Source organism: Chlorocebus sabaeus, chromosome 20 (assembly GCF_047675955.1).
Source record: "Chlorocebus sabaeus isolate Y175 chromosome 20, mChlSab1.0.hap1, whole genome shotgun sequence".
In the NCBI taxonomy this organism is placed as follows: Eukaryota; Metazoa; Chordata; class Mammalia; order Primates; family Cercopithecidae; genus Chlorocebus; species Chlorocebus sabaeus.
Genome location: NC_132923.1, coordinates 130,793,479 through 130,818,499, shown reverse-complemented (window position 1 = coordinate 130,818,499; position 25,021 = coordinate 130,793,479). Strand labels below are relative to the sequence as shown.

Sequence of the window (25,021 nt, the reverse complement as noted above, 5' to 3'; positions counted from 1 at the left end):
CGTGCATGAAGAAATGCACTGTCCTCTGATCAAAAGCACAACATCTTTAGGAGTTTAACGACGGTTTTTTAACGGCTTTAGTGAGATGATTTGATTTCCTGCCTCTGAGTCATCTAAGAGCAAAACGCATAAGCTGCTAATGGGCTCAAAGAGAGGCTGCCCTGGAGGCCCCTCCATCCCCCCAGTACTGCAGGGATTCAGTCACCCCAAAGCCAGGTAACCAGCCTTGGCCTCTCAAAGCTCTGGGATTACAGGCGTGATCCACCGTGCCTGGCCTGAATGAGGGTCTTTAAGAATAAAACTCCAGGGGATCTTCACCAAGCCCCACCACTTCCTCTGAGGTTAGCATGGTGCTGGATCTTCTCTGCATCTTCTATCTTTGTTTTTGGTTTTCATTTTGGTTTACTTGAAACAGGATCGCCCAGGCTGGAGTACAGTGGCACGATCATGGCTCACTGCAGCCTCGACCTCCCAGGCTCAAGCGATCCTCCCACCTCAGCCTCCTGAGTAACTGGGATTATAGACTTGCACCACCACGCCCAGCTAATTTTTTTATTTTTTTGTGGAGACCGAGTCTCTACAAAAAAAAGTCTCTATGTTGCCCAGGCTGCTCTCGAACTCCTGTGCCCAAGCAATCCACCTGCCTTGGCCTCCCAAAGTGCTAGTATTCCAGGCTGGTCCCGTTTTACTAGCACGTCTGCACATGGGCTCACATTGCTCACGCAGAGGAGACCTCTGTTATTAGGGAGACCTAGACCTGCGCTGCCTGGACCCCAGGGACAGAGGCTGTTTGTGAATCCCCTCCCTTACTTTGCTTTTCTTCCGAGGACGCCGGCTCCCTGGTGACAGGAGGTCACTGTTCTGGGGGAAAAGAAGAGGGGGAAAACAAAGCCAATCCACCACTTGGCTAAATGTCAGGTTTCCCACTAATTTCATGGGTTGCTGTGGACGGGCGGGGCTGTGTTTTGAGCCCAGGCCATCCCTTTGCCTGTGGGTGCGGGACCACATTGTTTTGGATCAAGGGTGCTTTGTCCTTCCAGAAGCCGAGCCCTGTTCCAGGCATGGGGGTGCGGCAGCGAACGAGACCCACAGAACCACTGCCCTCCTGGAACGCACCCCCCCAGAGAGGGAACTGGGGCACCACAGACCCGTGTGCAGGCAGCAAGGGTGTGGTGTCGGCTGGGGAGTGGCAGGGACCCCTGAGCCTCACAGTCAGGGCTCATGGCGCTGAGAAGCGCTGCAGCAACACTGCAGCCAGTAGAAGGAGCCGCAAGTACAAGGGTCCACAGGCAGTGTGAGCTCAGCCTGCTGGGAAGGCCAGGGATCTGGGCCGAGGGTCAGGTGGCAGAGCGAAGGGTCCTGGGGAGCAGTGCCTGGGAGAGGGAGGAAAGAGCATGGGACCAGATTCGCTTTGGAAATAGAAGCCCCAAGCCAGCAGCCAGCCAGGTGGAGCAAGGCGTGCAGGGCTGAGAGGGTTCAGGAGGCGGTGGGGGGAGCCACTGGGAGGGGACCCAGGAGTTCAGGTGAAAGACAGCAGTGGCTCAGCCCAAGGGTGGAAGCCGGAGAGGTGGGTGGACGGCTGGATGTTGGCAGCCGTACTCATTATCAATGCTGCTGTAACAGCTCTTCACAAACCCTGCATCTTCAAACCGCCCAGAGTGGGATCTCCTGGTTCCTGTGGGTCAGGTGTTGGGGCAGAGCAGGGCTGGGTCTGCTGCTTTGGGACTGCTGAGCCGCAGTCGAGGTGCTGGCCAGGGCTAGGCTCGCCTTGGAAACCTCTGGTAGGAAAGGATCCACCTCCAGGCTCGCTTGTTCGTTTGAAGGACTCCTTTCTTTGGGCTGTTCGGCTGAGGGCTCAGCTTCTCACCAGCTGTTGGCCCGAGGCTGCCCTCAGTTCCTGCCCCACGGGCCTCTCCAACACTGCAGCTTGCTTCATCAGAGCCAGGAGGGACAGTCTCTAGCAAGACAGAAGTGGCAGTCTTGCCTTTGCCATGTTCTGCTGGTTAGAAGCGACTTGCTAGGTCCAGCCCACACTCCAGGGCAGGAATCCCAGGAGCAGGGGACATCAGTGGCATCTGACAAGCTGCCTGACTTAGGAGCTCAGTGGCAGCACCAGGAAGCTGCACTGGGCTCAAGTCAGGGCAAGGGACAGTGTCAACGATGACCCTGGGGGACAGCAGTACACTCAGGAGCTCAGAAAGTACACAGATGCCCCCTGGGTGGTCTCTTCTGCACCATGTGAGCAGCAGAACCTATACCTGCAGCTTCAGAACAACAGCTGGGCTGGTGTGGAAGGACCCCCACGACATGTAGGGTGGGAATGTGCAGTGATGGAGTGTGGAAACCCTTCTCACAGTTGTCACCTGCTCTCCAGTCCCTCCTGAGCCCATGGGCCTGCCTGCCTGCTGTCTGCCTGTCTGTCTGTCTGTCAGTCTGTCTCTCTGCTGAGGGGCTCCCCGATACCCTGAACCCAGACAGTCTCCTAGGCCTTTGTGATCCCAGAGTCTCCTGGCCGAACCTGGTTGATCTTTTTTAACCACCACCCTCTTCCCCTCCCTTATTTTGCTTTTCTTCCAGAATTTTCCCACTGTAAAAAATCCAGCAGGTCTGAACAAGTGAGGCTGGCTCCATGTATCCAGAGTCAACGACGGGCTCCCCGGCTCGGCTCTCCCTGCGGCAGACGGGCTCCCCCGGGATGATCTACAGGTGACCTCCCACCCCCTCACTCAGGCCCCCTCCCAGGGTCAGTCCTGCCTCCAGGAGGGGTTCCCAAGGCCTGTCCTCCCCTCTGGAGGAGGAAGGGCCCAAGCAGGGCCCACAGGCTTCTGCCTTCCACGGGGTTTCGAGGTGCATGCCGGTGAGCGTTTTCTCCAAGAAAGGAGCAGGGGCTTTAAAAACCCAAGTAGGAAAGAGAAAGCAAAACTTTTCCAGGGGGTTTGAGCCAGAGTAGACCCCTTTCTTGTCCCTGACCCTTCCAAAATATCTCGTTTGAGGTTAACAGAGAGCCCAACAGTGAGTGCAGGGCCAACCCCAGCATTCTGTTCCTCCCACTTTATACATCACGGGCCCTGTGGCCCCGCCAGTTTTCCCTGAGCGAGGATCACGACCTTGCAGGCCTTTGGGGAACCATGTCTGCCGGTTTCCCAACACCGGAGGGAGTGGGGACAACCAAATGTTCCCAGGGCACCCTGACCCCCTCCTTGTGGAACTCACTTCCGCTTGCAGCCCTGGGTGTTTCTGTCTGCACCATAAACAGCGCTGAACGGCAGTGCTGGCTGCGGAGGGCGTTCAGTGAGAGCTGAGCCTCTGGGGACAGAGCACAGAACCCATGAAAGATGCAGGCACAGGCAGTACCCCAGCAGCCCATTGGTCTTGGGCAGCCAGACCTTTCCAGATAATCATTGGGGCCTGAGCCAGAGCCCATGTCTGTGACAGCTACAGGGAAAGGCAATGTCTGTCCTAAAAAGCCCGGCAGGCACGTGCGAGCTTGCCAGCACACGGGCTCTCTGCACGTCTGGGTTGGAGGGTTTTGAACCATTGCCCACAAGCGTATTGCAAAGCAAGTCCTGAAGCATGTACAATTCAAACCAACCCTCACCCGGAGGTTCACCACGGAAAATAGGGCCTGGCATGGAAGGAGCCCTTGGTGTCCAGAAAACTGGCTCCGGCTCTCTGCCCGTGGCCACCGGGTGGCGCTGCTGCAGAGCGTTTGGCACCCGACGTGCATCCTCAGAGACTGCCCTGAGCAGGCGGCCAGTGGGGGTCCAGGGGCACGGGACGTTGGTGGTGCTTTCTGACCTGCACCTGCTGGGGTTGATGCCAACTGTGGACTCTCTCTCTTCTCTCTCCCTTTCTCCTTTTTCTCTCCTCCATTGCTGTCCGAAGTACTCGGTATGGGAGTCCCAAAAGACAGCTCCAGTTTTACAGGTAACGAGTCTTCATTCTCCCTAAAACCCAGCGAGCCGAAGGCCAGGGAGTGGGCGGGAGGACTGCACCCTTGCCGAGCAGGGTGTGCTGGTGTTTTCTGTGAAGCCAAAGCCCCCTGAGACCCCCAGGCTCTGCTTGTCACCCTCTGTGCCTACCCCCACAGGACACTGTGCAATGTCCTGATAGAAAATGTGAAGTCAGGTTAATTGTATGTGTTGATCTGCCAGAAGTTTGCTTTGATTTGAGCAAATGGGCTTTTGATGACTGCCAAGCTCTCAGCCAAATCTACCGTTAAAGCTTCACTCATCAGGCAGTGCGGGAGACGCCTTCCTGTGGTCGCCGGCTTGTGCTGCTTCCGTTATCAGAGTACAGGACGTGGCGAGCCCATCCGTTCCCCCTTTGCCTGTGGGTTTGAGCTGATCTGGAACTCACAGAGCTCCTCAGGCTCATTGAAGGTTAATGCCTGCTTGGGGGTGTGCAGTACTGATATGACTTAGATTAGTGACATCTTTCTCATGGGTTTCTCTGTTGGTGAATTAACAAACCGGGCACATTCACCTGGCAAGAGACCATGCCCCAGCGGGACGTGGCATCAAGATGCCAGGCTTAGGGCCCCACAGGGTGCTCTCGGGGAGACCCATTCCTCCCCCTGGGCTGCTTCTCCCTCACCTGTAATGCAGGGGATGCATGTTCTTGGTGCAGCCTCCAACCCTAGGAAGTAAAATGCCAGGGCTGCCTGGAGCCCGCGGGCAGCAGCCTCCCCACGCCTTGGGACTGTTTGGGGACTCGGCACGGCTTCTGGCAGTAGGTCGCTGGTGTGCATTGCTGCATCTTGGCAGTCAGGCCAGGAGGTCTCTCGATTTGGACCCGGACACCTGATGACAGTGCTTTGGGGGTCGTTGTCAATGCACCAGGCAGTGGGCATGGGGATGGCAATGTATTTCCATGTGGCTTTTCTCTCTCTGCCCCCGCCCCGGGCCATCGCCAGCCTTAGCACCTCTGACGGGGACCATAGACCTAAATGCTCAGAGTAATCTGTGCCACGCCTTCAGTGCCTCCTGGGAGGTCCTGCTCCTTACGGGGAGCTCTGAAGACATGGCCAACTCTTGGATCCTACTGAAATTTTGGTAGATAAGATTTTGCTTAAAATAGTTAAATCTGAACTCGGGCTTGCAAATGCTTTTCCTGGATGAAATGTTTGTATTATGATGTATGTATGCATGGTGTAACACATCCTAACAAATATACACCGCTCATCCCAGGGGATTTCATCAGTGAAACGAAACGTGTACCTGAACTGCATCCTCAGGGAGCCTGGGACAGCCTCAGTCCTCGAAGGGAAGGGGTGAGGTCCGATGAGCAGGCAGGAAAATCCCAGGTGCAGACCTGCCAGCTCAAAAGGCCTGCCCACAGGTACAGACCAGCCAGCTCCAAGAGCCTGGCCCCAGGAGGGGCCAAGTAAATTGTCCAGTGTGACCAAGTGAGAGCCTTCCAGCCCACTCACGGCCCTCAAAACCCCACAGCCTCAACATGTTGTCCATCCCCTGGGAACACTGTGCATGAGAACCTTCATTTCCAGGTGGCCTGCCCAGCCCCAAGGGAAGCTCTGAAGCTCACCCTCTAGGCTCTCAGCCCCAATTCCGGTGCCCACAGGCTCTGGCCATCCTACCCCTTGGATATCCAGGGGGTCACTTGGGTGTCTATTGTGGGGGCTCTGGAGATAACCTCTAAGGGCTAGGGTCTTTGTTTGTTAACAGGCTGGGCGCCACTCCTAGTAGGGCACCTCATCACTCCAGGCATGCCACTAAACATGGCTGTTGGATGGTTCTTTCAGTTACTTAGGCCTGGCCCTCTCACAGGGCAGAGGCGTTCGAGGCATGTGCCCTGCCCCCATGCAGCTCCCAGGCAAGGAATCGACATAGGACACTGTGCCAATCAGCTGTCCACCAAATGCTGCATAACAAACAGCTCCAAAACTCAGTGCCACACAGCAGTCGGCATCTCTTCCTTGCTCCTGTGTGTGCTGGTTGACCAGGCAGCACGTCTAAGCTGGCTCGGCTGGGTTTGTCTCCAAGCTGCAAGTTGAATCCTCATGTCCTCCATCTTCCCGTCCTTAACTGGGGCCTATCCCAGGCATGTCCTTCCCATGGCAAAAGTACCAGAGGAAAAGCAGAAACATGCAGGGTCTCTTAAGGCCTGTGGTTGGGGTCGGAGCGCTGTCACCTCTGCTCACACGCTTTTGACCAAAGTGAGTCTCATGAACCAGCCCAAAGTCAAGGGGCTGGAAATATATTGCCGCCACCAGTGGGAGGAGCTATAAAGTCACATGGCAAAGGGCATGAGTACAGAGAGGAGCGAAGGATTGGGAGCAATACTTCCATGTACCCCAGGTCTCAAATAGCTCCAGTGATCTCCAGAAGGCAAAGCACATCCTAGGAGAAGCCCAAAGAGCCTTTGGGGTCTGAGAAAGGAGGGGCCACAGCCGGCCGAGAGCCAGGAAGGCTTTGTGGAGAAGGCAGCAGGGGCTTGGATCTGGACCTTGAAGGCTGGGCAGGATTCACCACAGAGGCAAGAAGCACATTCCAGTCGATACAACAGCCTGAGCTGCAGCTCAGAGGTGTGCACAGAGAACAGGAAGCAACCGTTACCCAGCCTGGGCCATCACGGACATGATGGAGAATAAAGAGAGGCAGGCCTTAGAGGTGGGTGTTGGTGGGGGGCCTCGAATGCCTAGCAACAGGGCTCGGATGCACTCAGAGGGCACTGGGGAGCCATCTATGGTGTTTGAGCAGGGCAGGGGTCACAGATCTGCTCTAGGAAGGAAGCCTGGTAGCAGGGAGTAAGACAGGGAAGAGAGAGGCTAATGCAAGGAGACCAGACAGTGTCCAGGAAAGGTGCAGGATGGCTGAGCTCTAGGAACTGCATGGAGAGAGAATGAAGGGGTGCAGGGCCTGAGAAAAGGATGTCAGAAGCCACGTCCACAGGGCTTGACCACTGATGGGCAGGTGCTGAGACAGAGAGGGACAGAGGGGAGCAGTGGATCCTGGGAAGGAGAGGGCCTCATTCGGAGCACGTTAGGCTGCAGCCACCACCTGGTAGTGAGGCACAGGCCCCCCGACCAGGGCGACATGTGGGGAACTGACAGAGTGGGCTTGGGCCTTTGGGGACAAACCATTTCAATTGCCAAGGCCTTCCCAGCTAGTCACCCGCAGCCAGACACCTCCAGACTCCATGTCCTCTCCCAGCCTCCCACTTCATTTACCTTCCACACTGTGTCTGGGGCACTAATTTCCTGTCCCCCACCTTCCCCCATGGCAGCTACCACTGTTTGCTCATTTGTCGTGGGGGAGACGGTTCCGCCTCCATTCAGAATCCCACATTCACTGGCGCGCTTTCTCAGCCAGAAGATGATATCACGCTGGGACTTTGCTGGCATCCTGTGACACACAGTGACCCCAGGGGTCTTGACCCTGGGGTTGGGGCTCAGCACTTAGCCTCATCCCAGAGCTCAGCCTGGTTTGGCGTGGTCTCAAAGCGTTTCCCAAACCCCAGGTCAGGACATGTGCCGTGGAGAAGGGCTCCTGTGGCAGTGTGGAGTCCAAATAGCAGGTTCTGGGGCTTTCCTGCCATTTATAGGTACCGGCAGTATCAGATATGCCAATCTGAGGTGCGTCCCCAGAGGAGATGAGGAGCATCTGCATATGTTGAGCAGAGGCCTCTCCAGACCGCCTTGGCTGTGGGTGGTGGTCCCATACCACGGGGCCCCGGCTCCCCTGCTGCAGACACAGTTCAGATTTGAGTGATGTGTGGAAGCCACAGGCTCTGTGTCCCGCACTCAGATACCAAAGAGCAAGGCCTGCCCCTTTCGACCTGTGGGTCCAAGGGTTTGTGTTTCTGGCACGTGGGGATGGTGGAGGCAGCAAGGGTAGGCCTGAGGGACTGGCAGGACCCCCGCCACCTTGGGCTGCACCCCAACCCCATGCAGCAGGAGTCAGCCTTGCCAGGTTGCAGCACGGAACTGCACTTCCCGAGCTTTTAGGGGAAGAGGCACTCGTGAATAATTCAGCCTCTTTCGCTGAGATGAAAACGCCCTAATAGAACTAATGGACTCGCTGCCTCAAAACTCGAACCTGGTGGGACTCATCTCATTCACCAATTGCTTCTGACGTCCTGCAGTGACACTCCCTAATGAAAAAGCCGCCGTGCCAGATCCTTAGAGCGTCTGGTGATCCCTAATAAACTAGACTGTGGCTTTTTTAACGAGCAGACGCCCCCCCGAAGGCAGGTGAGTCCTCCCTTCAGCCCCAGGACCGGATGCAGCTGCTACCCTCCTAGGGGAGATGCCGCTTGGGGGCACGCATCCGCGGGAATGAAAACAGAGGAGACGATATTTTGGGGTGGTTTTGTCTGATCTGGAATTAGACCCTCTACGTTTTTTCAAAGCAGAAGACCTCAAAAAAGAGCCAGCCTGAGGTAAACTTGGAATGACCGTGATGGACGGGGTGGTGGACGGTGGGTTTCAGCCAGGCAACGCCTCTCGCTTGAGCCTGCTCACAGCCCAGACCTGCCTGAGGCTGACCGTTTTCGCTGTTTTCCCGTCTGCGGGAGACACGGGCGTCTAGCTTGTACCTCGCTGTGTTCACCGTTGATTAAGATTCAGCATTTTCCGGTTTTGCCCAGAGCACTGTTGGGGAGGTTTGGTCTTGTCTGAAATGTCTGTGCAGGAAGCACGTGCTGAGGGAGCCGGGGGCTGCTTGTTTGGGCCTCGGTTTGCTGGTTGTCCTTGAGCGAAAATCATTGTGTTTGCACTGATGCAATGCCGTGCGTTGTAGAACCGCACCCCGGAATGGTAGCTGCTCCCCTTCCATTTCCGCTTTGGAGAACTTTGGCTGGGCTCTCTGCTCTCTGGACAGGTGTCACCATTCAGAAGAGAAGCTCAGGATTCCTTCTCAATCTTATGATGTATGCTTTGTTGGCTTTCAGTAAACAGAACAATTCAGAAATTCCAGGTAGAGGAGTCTGGGGGGAGGTAGTGATTCCTACTGACTTAATGAGGTTAACATCTTCCTTGCATTTTTCCATGTCACGGTGTTAATTCACATGAATTCCCCTGGGCCCCTGACCTACAAGAATAGATTTGCACAAGGCAGGCCCAGCCCAGGAAAGAACCTGTAGGTGCCACGTAATTAGCAGTGGCTATTGAGGAGGGGCTTGTTTTTCTTGGTACCAGGGTGGTGAGGAAGTGTCAGGGCTCAGAGACCCTCACTCTGGAAAGCGGCCGGGATCTGGGATATTTTGAATTAGAAGTCAGGGTCACTGTGCTCTTGAGCGCAGGAGAAGTGGGGACCCTGAGGCAGGAGCCCGACAGCGGGGCTGCTCCCTCTTCCCTGCAGGGTCTTACTGGGGCCCCTTCATCCAAGGACCTAACGCTGCTAGAGTCTCCTTCAGCAAAAGCCCGGCATAGAGCCCCAGTGTGAGGGAGTGCAGAGGAGCCGGCCTTTGTCCTCTGTCCCCAGGCACCGCTGGTAACGGGCAGAGCCCCTTTGCCTTCTGCCTACTCCCATCCTTCTTCCCCTGAAGCAGCCCTCCCCAGAGTCATGACCCTTCAGGACCACAGGGAGCCCCCACTGTGCAGAAGGATGCAAGTTCTGGCATGGGAGCCCCCTCCGCTACACAAGAGAGGGCGACCTGCAGACCGCTGGGTCTGAGGTAGGAAGCCAGCCCCACCCCCATCAACGGCTGCCTGGCACTGCTGGGAAATGCCCAGGTATAGCTCTGATTGGCCTTTTGGAGCCTGGGCTTTGGTTACTGTTCTACAAGTATCTGAGCCCCTCCTCTGTGCATGGGGCACTCTCGTGGGCACTGGGCAGGGGGCAGTGGCAGCAGGCAGAAGGGTCCTTGCCCTCCTGGACCCAACCTTCAGGGGAATCCAGCGGCCGTGGACCCCTCATGGCACCAGCCCTGCTCCTCACCCCTCCACCCCATGCCAAAGGCTGCCATTTCTGTGCCCACAAGTTCCCTGGCCCAAGCCCTACCCTGGCACCATGGGGATAAGCTTGCAGCAAGAGGCTCTGGGCTCCCTCCATGCCGCAGGGCCCCCACCTGCAGGCCTGCTCCCAGGGCTGCGAGATGAGCTCTAAGGAAAGATTGCAAGCAGGCCCCCACAGAGCTGCCCTCTCTCCCTTCTCCCACCCACATCCCCACACTCGGCCCTCCACCATCTTGTTGGGAAGGGGGCGATTATTCGCATCTGTGTTCTCTCCCGTTAAGCATTTTCTAGGGAGATTTGGTGTCTGTGTGGCTCACTCCTCTCACTCAAGCCTATGGTCACAAGTTCCTTCCCGCCCTGCCTGCTGGCCCCTGCTGGTGGATTTTTCTCTCCACGGCATTTATCATAATTGGTGTCTTATCCCACGCCCCCCCAAGAGACTCGCTCCCTGCTGCATCACCAACTCCCACCCAGTTGTCCAAAGCCTCATCTCACGCAGCCCACAGCAGCCTGGTACAACAGGCCTCTGCCCAGCCCACCTCACAGATGTGGAGGCTGAGGCCAGGAGCGGTCAAGGTGCCTGCCTGGGTCACACCATGAGCAGGTGACAAGCAGAGCTGTCCCTGTCCAGAAGCTGGGCACTCAGCCACCCTGTCCTCCCACCCCAGGGCCTTGGCTGCATTTCCAGAGCCAAACCAGACCCAGGTTGCTTTTCATGAGTCATGTCTTGAAAGCTAATGACTATTGATCTCAGCCTGGTCGGGCCAGGCAGGGAACTTGCATGTCTGAGGCTGGTCCTGCCTTTCAGAAAGAGCCCTGCGGCTGCAGCCTGCCCAGCTGGCCTTCTTTCTAAACACAGACCTCAGGAAAGCAAGGGTTGGCCCCCATTTGCCCCACACAGGGCTGGCAGCCGGCCACACGGCCATCTCAGAAGCAGCTGCCTGCCGCGCGCATGGAGGGAAGGGAGTGGCCGGCCAGTAGGCAGGGAGGGGAAGCTGGTGCTGCTGTCTGTGGGTGCCAAGGGCCTCATTTCCTAAGATGAACCTCTCCTGGATTCCGGGCCTCTCTGCCCTCCAGAGCGATTCTCCCAGAAGGCAGAGGGTTTTCCGTGCCAGGGCACCTGCCTGCTTCAGCGTCCAGAGGTCCAGCAGCCACCATCCCTTGCAGCGTAGAAATGAGCAGTGGTGAATGCAACTGCTGGCATGGGAACCCCCCAGCAAGAGAGGGCGACCTGCAAAGAGCCCCTGGGCCTGAAGCAGGAAGCCAGTTGTGTCCCCGCCAGCTGCTGTCCCGGCACTGCCGGGAAATGCCCAGGTATAGCCCTAGTTGGCCTTTTGGAGCCTGGGCCTTGGTTTCTGTTCTACAAGTATCTGAGCCTCTCCTCTGTGCACCAGGAGCACTCCTATGGGCACTGAGCAGGCAGCAGTGGCAGGAGGCAGAAGGGTCCCTACCCTCCTGGACCCAACCTTCAGGGGAGTGAATTCAGCACATAGGACAGCTAGAAAGGAATCTGCAAGGTGGATGATGGCGAGCGTATTGGAGACAGATCACAGCAAGAAAGAGGCACGTGGCATGGTGTGCGTGGGGCGGAGAGTAGGATGGGAAGCACAGGCCCCCTGGGAGCCATGCCCGTCAGACAGAGGTGCAGGCTGTGAGTGACCAGCACGGCAGGCTCCCTGAGGACAGCTGGCTGCCCGCTTTTGGGGAGGGAGCCATCCAGCCCTGACCAGGGTGGTGGGGCTGAGGCCTGTGTGGACACTGCTACCATCTCCCTGTAGGGGCTCCTCGGGGGCTCCTTGCCAGCTGGTCTCTCTTTCTTCTCTGAGCCCACCTTCCCCACCTCAATTGCATGTTCATGCAACAGGCATTCGTAGGCTCTGGTCTGAGCTAGGCCTCATGCTGGGCACAACAGGGCAGACATGAATGATGGTCCCTTCAGATAAGATACAGACAAATACTTGCAGGGAAACCTCCAAGAAAGAGGCAGCTGTGGGGCTCCTGGAGGTGGTCCCCCTCTCCGGGTGCACATATGGGCAGAGCAGTGAAAGGTCAGCAGGCCGGTCACCCATTCTGGAAGGACCCTGGTACATGGGGCTCATCACAAACTCCTGCCCCTTATGGGTCCTTCCTTTGGCCCCTGGAGCTCACCCCAGGAAAGGCCCAGCCTAGGGCAACTCCAGGACATCTCAGCCCCCTTCAAGGACCATGCTAAAGCCTCTGTAGCTGTCTCAGCTCCCAGGATAGCCCTCCCAGCTCCTTCCCAGGGATAATCGAACTTTTCCTCTCTTGGGGCAGAAGTTGGGGACAGTGCTGGTTCCTTTGCAGTTCCCAGGCCAGGTTCCAGGATCCCCCTGTACAGCTGACCCAGCTGAAATGGTGACTTCCCCTCTGCACCTTCTCTCTCTGGCAATGACGCAGGGCTGCGGTGCAGTCCACCTGGGCCATGGCCCAGGCTGCAGTCAGGTGGGGTGAGGGTCACTGGACTAGGGACCTCCTTTGTGTTGAGCCTGCCTCCATGTCCTCATTGCCCTGTCACAGACTCTGCAGGGTGAGGACTCAGCCCCGAGGCTGCCCTCACTGGTCCAGTCACTGTTGTGCACGTGAATTAACACCAGTGGTTGAGTTCTGGACGCATGCTTTCTCCCTTGGCCTGTTAATTGTCCACTATCTCTCAGGGCTCACTGCACATCAGTCTATGTTGAGATGCCTCATTCTTGACAGCAGCATAAATTCCCACTATGTGGATGGACTGTCACTTAGTCAACCAGTTTCCCTATTGATGGACATTTACATTGCTTTTAGTTTCCAGGAATGTGCGTTCATCATTTCAGCTGACTATTTAGCAACGGTTCTTCACATAGAATCTTTGAAACTCCCCTGTCCCAACTAAGCCTATTTCCCCAGGCCACTCTCCTCTGCAACCTGCTTAAATGCATTCTGCTTGGTTGTTCTTTTGCAAAAAGCATGAAGCCCAAAGATCTCTGCGGTGCAATGATGCTTTCAACAAACAGGGAATGTGTTGTATAGATAGCATTTCCCTTTACAAGGCTAGGAGCAAATAAGACCTTCCCGGGTTGGGGCCACCTGGCATGCGGGGGTGAGGTGCCTCCCTGGCATAATTACAGGAGAGTTTACTTCAGCAACAGTTGTGCCCTGCGCTGCTTTCCCAGGGACAGCTTTACCCTGGAAACCACTTCAAGAGAGCACTGTGATGTGGTACCACAGTCACCACGGAAAATCAACCCTGGTCTTCAGCATTTGGGGGGCTCAGGCTCTGCATGCTCTCTGTGCTCCCATTTTCATTTGGACACTTAGGGTGCAGCCGTCCTGTCTGGAATGCAGCTTTGCCTGTGCTTGTCTCACAGATGCAGGGGGCAGAAAAGGGCAGCTTAGCCAGAGTTCCTGGGAAGCACTGCTTTGCGGACTGAGAATCTCATGCCAAGAGATGTTTACATCCAGGGGCTGGGTCCCACTCCTAGACACCAAGACCTCCTGGTGGCGACACTAGTTAGAGGATGTTTCACTGCAGCTGCCCCCTGCCCCAGGGCCAGCCATCCAGCCTGGGGCGCGCGGGGCATTGGCACACTGTCTAACTCATCACCGTCTGGACAGTGGCGGCTCCCAGGCCAGGCGGCACCATGCTGTCCATGACGTACAGCGAGAGTCTGCGGAGCGTGAGCAGCAGGTGCCACTCTGAATGGGCCCTGCATCCCGTCCGCCAGACGGACACGCTGGAACTGCAGCGGCTGCGGGAGGTGCGGGCGGCTGCCCAGGCCAGGAACATGGAGAGCTTCCTCCGCATGCACGGCCTCTCCCTGGACGGCTGCACCGCCCAGCGCACAGGCATGAAGTATCGGTAAGGGCCGGGCAGGGGGGATTGGGGTGGGAAGTCTGATTTCAGCCATGTAAAAATGTATAAAAGGGCCTGGCACGGTGGCTGACACCTGTAATCTCAGCACTTGGGGAGGCGGAGGCGGGTGGATCACCTGAGATCAGGAACTCGAGACCAGCCTGGCCAACCTGGTGAAACACCGCCTACCAAAAATACAAAAATTAGCCAGGCATAGTGGGGCGCACCTGTAGTCCCAGCTACTCAGGAGACTGAGGCAGGAGAATCGCTTGAACTCAGGAGACAGAGGTTGCATTGAGCCGAGATCACACCACTGCACTCCAGCCTGGGCAACAAGAGCGAGACACCATCTCAACAACAACAAAAATATATAAAAGAAGAAAATGAGGCCAGGCATGGTGGCTCACGCCTGTAATCCCAGCACTTTGGGAGGCTGAGGTGGTTGGATTGCTTGAGCCCAGAAGTCCAAGACCAGCCTAGGCAACATGGCAAAACCCCATCTCTACCCCAAAATACAAAGAAATTAGCTAGGCATGGTGCCATGCACCTGTAGTCCCAGCTACTTGGGAGGCTAAGGTGGGAGGATTACCTGAGCCCAAAGAGTTTGAGGGTGCAGTGAGCTGTGATCACACCACTGCACTCCAGCCTGAGCAACAACGTAAAAAGTGAGACACTGTCTCAAAAAAAGAAAAAGAAAAAGAAAGTGAAAATGCCATAGTCCTATCCTATCAAAAGAAAAGTCCTATGAAAAGTTTGGGGCCAGGCGCAGTGGCTCACACTTGTAATTCCAGCACTTTGGGAGGCCGAGGCAGGCGGGTCACTTGAGGTCAGGAGTTCAAAACCAGCCTGGCCAACATGGTGAAACCCCATCTCTACTAAAAATACAAAAATGGGCTGGGCGTGGTGGTGCGCACCGGTAGTCCCAGCTACTGGGGAGGCTGAAGCAGGAGGATCACTTGAACTTGGGAGGCGAAGGTTGCAGTGAGCCAAGATCACACCACTGCACTCCAGCCTGGGTGACAGAGTGAGACCCTGTCACGCAAAAAAAAAAAAAAAAAAAAAAAGTTTGGTAAATTCTCCATGGGATAAAAATGTGTGGGGGTGTTTCTCCATGGGGGAAAAATGTGTTTCTGGGTGTTGGAGCCCCCTGCTCTAAATGATAGGCCCATAGGTCTGAATGCACTTGGAACCGCCACAGGACTTTCTTTTCAGTGCACTTGTCTCTGAATTCAGCACCTCGGACAGCGCTCTGCCAGCCGCCATTCTCTGTGGTGTAAATCCCTGTCAATTGCAAATTGACAGCTTTATCTTCTGTGCCTCTCAGGAACATGCCCTTGTGAGAGCCAGTCAACCAAAGGGGACCCTCCCCACCCAGGCCTTGTAGAGTTGCCAGTTAAATTTGAAGTTCAGATAAACAGCGAGTAACTTTTTAGCATAAACATGTTCCATGCAATATTTGGGACATAACTTACACTAAAAAGCTCCTCGTTGTTTATCTGAACTTCAAATGTAACTGGGCGTCCTGTGTTTTATCTGGCAACACTCAGTCTCTGGCTTCCATCTGAGACAGACCCCAGGGATCATCTGCGTGCTCTCTGCAGAGTGGAGTGCAAGCCGGGACTGCTCCTTTAACGTTTTCTCCTGTGGACAGCATGTTTAGTCACACCATGAGCAGGTGACAACCAGAGCAGCTGGTTGTCATTGTTTGAATATGTGGTTGTAATTTGAAGAAACGAAACACTTCTGCTGTGAGTCCATTAGATGGCAGAGTTTTTCAGGCTTTGTATCCTAAATCCAGCTGTAAAGGAAGGACAAAGGGTCCGCTAGTTCGGCCATAGCTGACCTCCTCGTTCTGCTGGAAATTTCTCAAGAAGGAGACACTGTGCATTCATGACGGGCTAGTCATTGATTCCTTTTGTTTATTCAGTAAATGTTTATTGAGAGTCTGCTTGGCACCAGGCGCTGGGCCAGATCCTGGAGCTGCTGCATGAACAAGATTAACCAGGTCCCCACCCTCACTGCAGCCATGGCCTGGGGGGTGTGGGGGGCAGAGAAGCAGCGAGCTCACACGGAGACAAGTTCCAACAGTGGCCACCGGCCAAGGCAGCAATGCAGGACAATGCAATAAAGAGAAACCAGGGAGGCCAAGGGGGAACCCTCTGAGAGAGGAATCGTCTAAAGATGTGGAGAACATTCCAGCCCAAGAGGAGAGGGGTCTGGAATGGATGCCTCTCTCAGTTGGAGGAGCGAAGAGAAGGCCCAGGCGGCTAGGCTGGAGGGAGGAAGGTGGAGGACACAAGACGCTGACGCAGGAGGGGCCAGACCCCATCCTCCAGACTCGGGGGAAACCTCAGCTCCCTCCAATGTGGGCAGGATTTGTGATGAAGGAGAGTTTAGTGGGTTAAATCAAGACCCCCAAAATTCACATTCATCCTAAACCTCAGAATATGACATTAGGCTGGGTGTTGTGGCTCATGCCTGTAATCTCAGCACTTTGAGAAGCAGCCTGGTAAATATGGTGAAACCCCATCTCTAAAAACGATCAAAAAATTAGCCAGCCGTGGTGAGACGTGCCTGTGGTCCCAGCTACACAGGCGGCTGATGCAGGAGGATCACTTGAGCCCAGGACTCCAATGCTGCAGTGAGCCCTGTTTCTGCCACTGCACTCCAACCTGGGCCACAGAGTGAGACCCTGTCTTAAAAAAAAGAAGAAGGAGAAGAATGTGACATTATTTGGAAATAGGGTCATTGCAGATATAATTAGTTAAGATGGGGCAATGGGGCCATTCGAGAATAGAATGGACCCTAATTCCTATGACTGGTGTCGTTATAAGAAGGCCATGTGGTGACAGAGAGAGAAGCAATGGGTCCACAACCCAAAGAACTCTGAGGAGTCTCGGTGTTACCAGTGGAGGGTGTCCATCTTGAACAAAGAATTGGACAAAACGCACATACAAAGCAAGGAAAGAAAGAAGCAACAAAAGCAGCCGGGTGTGGTGGCTCACGCCTGTAATCCCAACAGTTTGGGAGGCCAAGGCGGGTGGATTACATGAGGCCAGGAGTTCAAGAGCAGTCTGGGCAACATGGCAAAACCCCATCTGTACTAAAAATACAAAAATTAACCAGTCGTGGTGACTCACACCTGTAGTCCCAACTATTCGGGAGGCTGAGGAAGGAGAATCACTTGAACCTGGGAGGTGGAGGTTGCAGTGAGCCGAGATCAAACAAAAGTACACTCCACAGGATGAGCGTGGGCAAGTGGCTCAAGAACCTGGATACAGAATTTTCTGATGTTTAAATACCTTCTAGAGGTTCCCCATTGGTCACTTGGTGTACACCCTATGTAAATGAAGTAGTGGCCTGTGATCATTCTGATTGGTTGCAGAAAGTGACCAATCAGAAGCTGAAGTGAAGTTACAAAGTTACACTTCTATGCAAATGAAGACTTGGCCCACGACCAGCCTGATTGGTTGCAGGAGGGGACAAATCAGAAGTATCTTCATTTTTCATCTGCCATGCAGAAAAGGGGGCACCATGCAAAGAGAGTAGCCTCTGGTTCTTTTGTTACTTGGGCGTGGAAAGTTGGGGTTTTCCTTTTGACTTAGTTCTAGAAAGTCAGTGGGAATTGGCCTTCAGTTCCCTGCCTCCAGACCCTGGTCTCCTGCCCCACCAGGAGCCACCAGACGCTGGAAGGGGCAGGAAAGGACACCTCACTAGGGCGTTTGGAGGGAGCCCTGCCCACACCTGGACTTCAGACTCTGGAAGTGGGAGAGAAGACATTTCTGTTGTTCTAAGTCCTCTAATTTGGGGTTCTTTGTAATGGCAGCTGCAAGGAACTAGCACAGGTGAGGAGGCCATGTCTTTTATTTGCCTGAAGCCCCAAGGAAAATGTCTGAGCAACCTCAGAGACACTGCAGGACCCACTGTGGGGCTGAAATGCCCTTGGGGATCTCCCTTCTCAGGGAGTGGAGGAGACGAGAAGGCAAGGGACCCCTTTTTTTTTTTTTTTTTTTTTTGAGTTTGGGTTTCACTGTATCGCCCAGGCTGGAGTGCAGTGGCACAGTCTTGGCTCACTGCAACCTCTGACTCCCAGGTTCAAGCGATTCTCCTGCCTCAGCCTCCCAAGTAGCTGGGACTATGGGGATGCACCACCACACATGACTAATTTTTGTATTTTTAGTAGAGGCAGAGTTTTGTCATGTTGACCTCGCTGGTCTCAAGCTCCTGACCTCAGGTGATCCGCCCACCTTGGCCTCCCAAAGTGCTCGGATTACAGGCATGAGCCACCTCACCCCACTGACAAAGTCCCTTTAGCAGTTGATGGGCCAAAGGTTGTTACACCCAGGTCTGGGTGAAGGGAGGTGGGGAGAGTGGTGGCCTCACTCTATCTGGTGAATTTCATTTTGCTGCACCCAGGTTGGTAGGGGGTGAGTGGGGTGCTCCATGACTCAGACCACCAGTTATTAAAGATCCCAGATAAATTTATTCCGTGGTGACCTCTTCTCCGTCAGCAACTGGGCTGGGTCTCCATTAAACTTGGTCTTAAATATGAGTATAGAAAAGATGATACCTGGGGATCGGCACTGCCCAGTGCCGCAAGGAACCAGCTGTTCCCCTGGCCTGGGCGTTTCATCAGCTGAACTGAGCTCCAGCTGGTGGAGGTGGCCAGTAGCATTCCTGTTACACTTCCTCATTTTTTTTGAGACAGAGTCTTGCTCTGTCGCCAGGCTGGAGTGCAGTGGTGCAATCTCGGCTCACTGCAACCTCTGCCTCCCGGGTTCGAGCGATTATCCTGCCTCAGCCTCCCAAGTAGCTGGGACTACAGATGCGAGCCACCATGCCTGGCTATTTTTTGTATTTTTAGTAGAAACAGGGATTTCACCATATTGGCCAGGCTGGTCTCAAGCTCCTGACCTCAAGTAATCCACCTGCCTCCGCCTCCCAAAGTGCTGGGATTACAGGCATGAGCCACCACGCCCAGCCTACACTTCCCCATTCTTTAAGCTGTCCTCAATTCTTGCTGTTAAAAAGAATTTTAAGATGAATTTTTAAATCCCCACAGCCCCTGTGTCAGTGTGAGGGAGCAGGGTGAGGGCAGCTGGCCTAGCACCCACTTCCCCTCCCCTGTGGATGGTGGGGTTCAGAGATGTGGCCTCAGAATGGCAGATCAGAAGCTGTGACCGGGCCCACGCTGTGCTGGCCAGACACCAGCCCTCAGTTCAGCTGTGTTTTCCTCTGCTCCCCATGGTGCTGGAAGTGAACCCAAACTCCCACAAGCCTCTCCAGGATCCTAGCCTGCCTCCTTGGTTTCAACTCGGACCCCTCTCCCTCCTGCTCAGGAGGCTCCGGACGCCACCCCTTGCTTCTGTATCCCCAAAGGGGAACTCATTCCATCCACAGGGTCCTCACACTTTCTGTTCCCTCTTCCTGGAGGGTGCCTCCCCAGACGTGGCCTGGTTCCTTCCCATTGTCACATCTCAGCTTGGTCCCCAAAGAGACTGTCCCAAGCACCCACTCTAAACAAGCACCTACGAAGTCACTCAGAAGCCCCTCTCCTGAGTGTCTTCCTCACCCCTCGTCCATCTCGGTTGCCTTGCTCTTTGCCCATCTGCACTGCTTTGAGATCAGAGCTTTGTCTGTCCCTGGCACCCGGAACATCCCCAGCCTCTGTGAGTTTAGGTCGGAAGGCGTTACGTGGTCTTGGTCTTAATCCACTTTCCAAAGTGCATGTCTCGTTCCGGCTGTGTCCTTGATGGTGGGAAGACAGGACTGACTGGAAGCTGGTCTGAGGCGCTCTCTCTAGTCCAGATGTGGTTGACAGGGAGCCTCTGCAGTCCTTGGGCACTGACCCTTGGTCATGAGCTCCTGCCAGGGCAGGAGTCCTGATTTCCTGTGCTTTCTGACTCTAGATCCCAGGCTCTTACCACAAGCTTAGGTTCACCAGGAAGTACTTGGTTGGTTGCCAAGTTCATTGAGCAGACTGTAGTTGCTCAGTTAACCATAGGCTGTCACTTCCAGCTGCGCCAGCCAGGCAAGGCTTACTGGAAAAGTTGGGAATCCAGGTGTGTCTTAAAGGACAGATGGGAAGGAGGGCACAGAGGGCAGGAGGAGGGGCAGGAGAAAAACAGCAGAGGCCAGAGGGAGAAGGCAGGTTAACCTGTCTACAAGGCCAAGTGCATCCTGGGAAAGACGGGTCCCCAAGAGACAGAGTCCATCTTGGGGAAGATCCTGTTTTCCCTTCCTGGGGCTGCTGTAACAAGCTGGGTGGTTTACAACAGCAGAAACCTTTGCTTTCCCAGTTCTGGGAGCTGGAAATCGAACACCCAGGTGCAACAGGGGCTACACGTCCTCCAGAGGCCCCAGCGAGGGTCCTTTTTGCCTCCCCCAGTTTCTGGTGATGCCAGCAGTCCTGGGCATTCCTCAGCTTGTGGCCACATCACTCCAATCTCTGCTTCTGCCCGCCCATGGCCATTTTCCTTTTGTGGGCCTCTGTCTCCAAATCTCTCTCCTTATAAGAACACCAGTCATGGCCAGGTGCAGTGGCTCATGCTTGTAATCCCAGCACCTTGGGAGGCTGAGGTGAGTGGATAACTTGAGTCCAGGGGTTCAAGACAAGCCAGGGCAATGTGGCAAAACTCCATCTCTACAAAAATTGACCAGGCATGGTGGTGAGTGCCTGTGATCCCAGCTACTCACGAGGCTGAAGTGAGGATCACTGAGCCCAGGAGGCAGAGTCTGCAGTGAGCCAAGATCGCACCACTGGCACTCCAGCCTGGGCAAAGAACAAGACCCTGCCTCAAAAACAAAAAGCAAAAAACAAAAACCCAGTCATTGGATTAAAGGCCGACCCTAATCCAGGACCATCCCAACTTAACTTGTTTACATTTGCAAAGACCTTGTTTCCAAATAAGGTCACACTCACAGGTATCAGGAATTAGGATCTCAACTGTCTTTTGGGGACACATTTCAACCTGCCGCAGGCCTCAAGGATTGACTCAACACCTTGAGCCTGCGGGGACATCCCTGAGTGTCCTGGGAGGAACCCAGGCTCCCACCAGCTACCTGTGTGACTCAGACAAGTCCCCTGGCCTCTCCATGACTCGGTTTCCTTACCTGGAAAGTGGAGACCAGGGTCACTACATCAGAATTGTCCTGAGGACTAAATAAGCTCCAGGTGACATAACTCAAAGCTCCAGGCTTGGCTCCCTGTGGGAGAGAAATGCAGGCCCTTCCGGTCCCTGGGAAAAGGACCTTCCCACCCAGCAGTAGCTGTCCAGTCTAGACTGGCCCGTCCTGTCTATCCGTCTTGGGATCTCATTCGTGCACCTAGTTGCACTTAGAGATGCAGTTCAGTGCCGCACAGACAAGGGGCAGAGGCATCAGGAAGGGCAGGAGGGAGGGAGGCGAGCAGTCAGTCATTCTGGAAGAGCTGCCGGGCCAGACGCAGGGGCTGGGAGAAAGCCAGCTGGCAGGCCCAGTGCCCTCCGTGAGGGCCTGCCCAGGACCGTGGCTGGCAGCTGTGTGGGGTCTGTGTCAGGGCAGGGACGGCTTCTGCTGGCAGCAGGCACCACATTGGAGACTTGGTGGTCATGGTCACCCCAGGCCTGGAAACCATCCGTCTGCAGCCCCAGCCTCTCCAGCCCCAGCTTCCCTAAAGGGACAGAACAGCCCTTCCCTCCCCGACAGGGCTGCGGAAGGAGAGGTGGGAGGAAAGGCAGAGAACCAAACTCCTGCACCGAGTGGTCGTCTTGTCACCGGTTGTCGATGTGCTAGGTGTTTCTGGAGCTGGCCTGGCAGCAGGAATCATGGGCCGTAGCTGTTTTTCCTGTTTTTTGCTGTTTTTTGTTTTGAGACAGGGACTTGCTGTGTCGCCCAGGCTGGAGTGCAGTGGTGCAATCATAGCTCACTGCAGCCTCAACCTCCCGGGCTCCAGTCATCCTCCAGCCTCAGCCTCCCTAGTAGCTGGGACCACAGGCACACACCACCACACCCAGCTAATTTTTGTATTTTTTGTAGAGATGAGTCTCACTAGGTTCCCCAGGCTAACCGGGAATACCTTGGCTCAAGCGATCTACCCGCCTTGGCCTCCCAAAGTGCTGAGATTATAGGGGTGAGCCACTGCGCCCAGCTATACCTGTTACAGTGCAGATCCCCAGGCCCCTTCCTGGAGGTTTGGGGCACCTGTCCCTAGAGGCTCTTTGGTGGTCATTGTTGCTGGTCTTGTTACATCTCAAAGGGTGCTTCGGAGGACGGAAGGAGGAAGGGAAGGAGAGGTGCCCACTCGGGGCCAGACAGTTGCATGGGGAACAGCAGCAGCTCCGAGCGGAGCCAGCCGACTCAGCCGCGGGCTGCTTTCCCGTTTCTGGGCTCCTAGAGTTGGAAGTGAGTGTGGGGCCATGAGGTCCTGGTGAGCAAGAGGAAGGCGGAGGAACTGGCTTTGAAGACCATGTAAAGCTGGTCCCTGGGAAACACACATGGCCTGCAGCATGTAAAGCTGGTCCCTGGGAAACACACACGGCCTGCAGGAGGCCTTGTCCTAGTGTCTCCTGCAGCTTCAAGGTGTGACCCCAGCACAGTCCACTCAGCCCAACCACAGAATGGGCCCCGCCAGCGGGATGTGCACTTTGGGCAAGGCTCACATGTCCCGTCGGCGGTCCTGTGGCCTCTTCCTTCCCTCGGCCTCTCACTGTCCCTCCGTGTCAAGTCCCCCACCACCTGATGCACCCTTTGACAAGGCCAGCAGGTCACCCTACTCCAGACACAGAACCTGCTGCTGCCTCACAGACTCCTGCCATCTGCCCTCCTACCCCTGCTCTCAGGAGAAGGACACTCCTGGAATTCCGCATGGAGCCCACCTTCTCCCTGGAGCCCTACCATACTCCCTGGCACCACTGACCCACTCTCCTGCTGGCTGACTTGGCCTTGAACACGGTGGCTCAGGCCTTTCCCAGGGACCCTTGCTTCATGCCCCAGCTGAAGGAAGCCAAACTCACAGCACTTAGCCCCTATGGGGTCTTCAGCTCTTACTCAACTGGTGGACGACTCCTCCAGGAAGGCCACCGGCCCTGCCTTCCTTTGTTCTTAGAAACTGCTCCTTTGGAGCAACCCCTTAACTGTTCAGCATCCTCTGCCCTTCCTTGGGCAATAAGCCACCTTTGGATGTAAATCACACTCCGTTTAGCATGGACAAGGCGGTCTCTGCAGGATACAGAACCTCAGCCTCACTCTCGGAGGAGGTGCTGGGGGCTGTGCTTTTAAAAGCCATATCAGACCAGGCAGGGTGGCTCACGCCTGTAATCCCAACACTTTGGGAGGCCGAGGCAGGTGGATCACAAGGTCGAGAGATCAAGACCATCCTGGCCAACATGGTGAAACCCCATCTCTACTAAAAATACAAAAATTAACTGGACATGTGGCATGTGCCTGTAATCTCAGCTACTCGGAAGGCTGAACAGGAGAATTGCTTGAACCCAGGAGGTAGAGATTTCAGTGAGCCAAGGTCGCGCCACTGCACTCCAGCCTGGTGACAGAGTGAGACTCCACCTCAAAAAAAAAAAACTGCTGCATCTAAAACCTTCTCAAGGCCTTGAGCCCTCCACAGGCCTCGTTCTGTGCATAGGAGCGTGTCTGCCCCCTTCCACTGCGAGCCTGTTGCCATTGTGGGGAAGGAGCTGGCTGGCCCCAGCTTTGTGGGGGAGGACCTGGCCGGCCCCAGCTTTCTGGCCTCTCCAGGCCCAAGGGGGACGAGTGGACCCCAGGCACTGAGCGGAAGCCTCTGCTGCAGGGATGCTGTCTGTGGTGCACTCCAGGGACACAGAGCAGAGCTTTTAATTGGGGGTGGTTGCCCTCCGATGAATCACAGCAAGAGCTAGCTGCTTCATCTTATCAACAGCAGGTACCGGAGAGACAGAAGAAGAATCAGAACTCAGTTGTAGGTTGAAGTCAACCAGCCACGCTCCATGCCTCTGACCGAAGCCTACCAGCACGGGGCCGGGCAGTGGCTCACGCCTGTAATCCCAGCACTTTGGGAGGCCACTCAGGACACTGAAGACAACCTCACCAGAGAGAAGGTTCTCCCTCTGATGCACAGAACCCCAGGGTGCTAGGCTCGTCCTCAGCTTGACTTTCTGGGGCCTGTGCTTTGGAAAGAAGATTGTGAAAGGTCCGGATTTCCCACTTGGACAAGAAGGATTCTGCGTTAGTCAGGGTTCTTTAAAGGGACAGAGCTAATAGGATAGATGAATATATGAAGGGGAGTTTATTAGGAGAATTGACTCACACAGTCACAAGGTGAAGCCCCACAATAGGCCGTCTGCAAACTGAGGAGCCATGAAGCCAGTCCAAGTTCCAAAACATCAAAAGTAGGGAGGCCGACAGTGCAGCCTTCAGTCTGTGGCTGAAGGCCTGAGGGCCACTGGCAAATCACTAGTGTAAGATCAAGAGTCCAAAAGCTGAAGAACTTGGAGTCTGATGTTCAAGGGCAGGAAATATCCAGCACGGGAGAAAACTCAGCCAGTCTAGTCCTTCAACGTTCCTCAGCCTGCTTTATTCTAGCTGCACTGGCGGCTGATTAGGTGGTGCCCACCAAGATTGAGAGTGGGTCTGCTTCTCCCAGTCCACCCTCACAGACACACCCGGGAATAAGTACTTTGCATCCTTCAATCCAATCAAGTTGACACTCAGTATTAACCGTCATAGATCCCATCTCCTGCTCCGTTCTCAGAGACCCGGGTTTGGGACAGCAGGTGCGTGCTGCACACAGCGGGACCTAAGGAAAGGCATTCTGTGGGGATGTGAAGAGACCAACATACTTGGGGCCACACAGGTGATGCACCTGGAGCCACAGCAGGTGCCCCTCCACCCAGCCACACCAGCTGTGCCCAGCGCAGCATGCCAAACACTGCGCACAGCCTCCTGCCATCTGAAACCGGCCGCAGCATGTCAGGCCCGCCTGTTTATGACGTGAAGTCACAGGTAGATACAATTTCCATGCTGAGGCGCCCCTCTCAGTCCCTTTGCCTTCACTGGGGTTTGGGGGGGGCCTGACAAAGCCCACTCCAGAAGCAGTGGTATTGGGGGCTGGGGCCTGGCAGCCGGTCCCCCAGAGCCAACCCAGCAGGTGCTGAGGTGTGTACAAGTCCTCATTGAGATGCAGGAAGCACCTCCTGTGACCCCTATGCCCCATTCCCGGAGGATCCTCTTCAGAACCCTGGCACTCACTCCCACTATGCCAGTGCTGTGGGATGATGGGATGA

The 25,021-nt window shown here is 55.3% G+C and overlaps 1 protein-coding gene across 8 annotated transcripts in view; it reads left to right on the top strand.

Annotated features, from left to right (window-relative positions):
* Positions 1-25,021, top strand: part of KCNAB2 (potassium voltage-gated channel subfamily A regulatory beta subunit 2) — a 109,392-nt gene that overhangs the window by 45,321 nt on the left and 39,050 nt on the right. For 5 of the 8 annotated variants that reach the window (XM_007980827.3, XM_007980828.3, XM_007980824.3 and 2 more), the window contains 2 exons: positions 2,578-2,706; positions 3,886-3,927. In XM_007980827.3, the coding sequence (XP_007979018.1) occupies positions 2,630-2,706; positions 3,886-3,927 (119 nt within the window). In that variant the 5' untranslated portion in view covers positions 2,578-2,629. The other 3 variants (XM_007980829.3, XM_007980830.3, XM_007980832.3) reach the window with 2 other exon arrangements.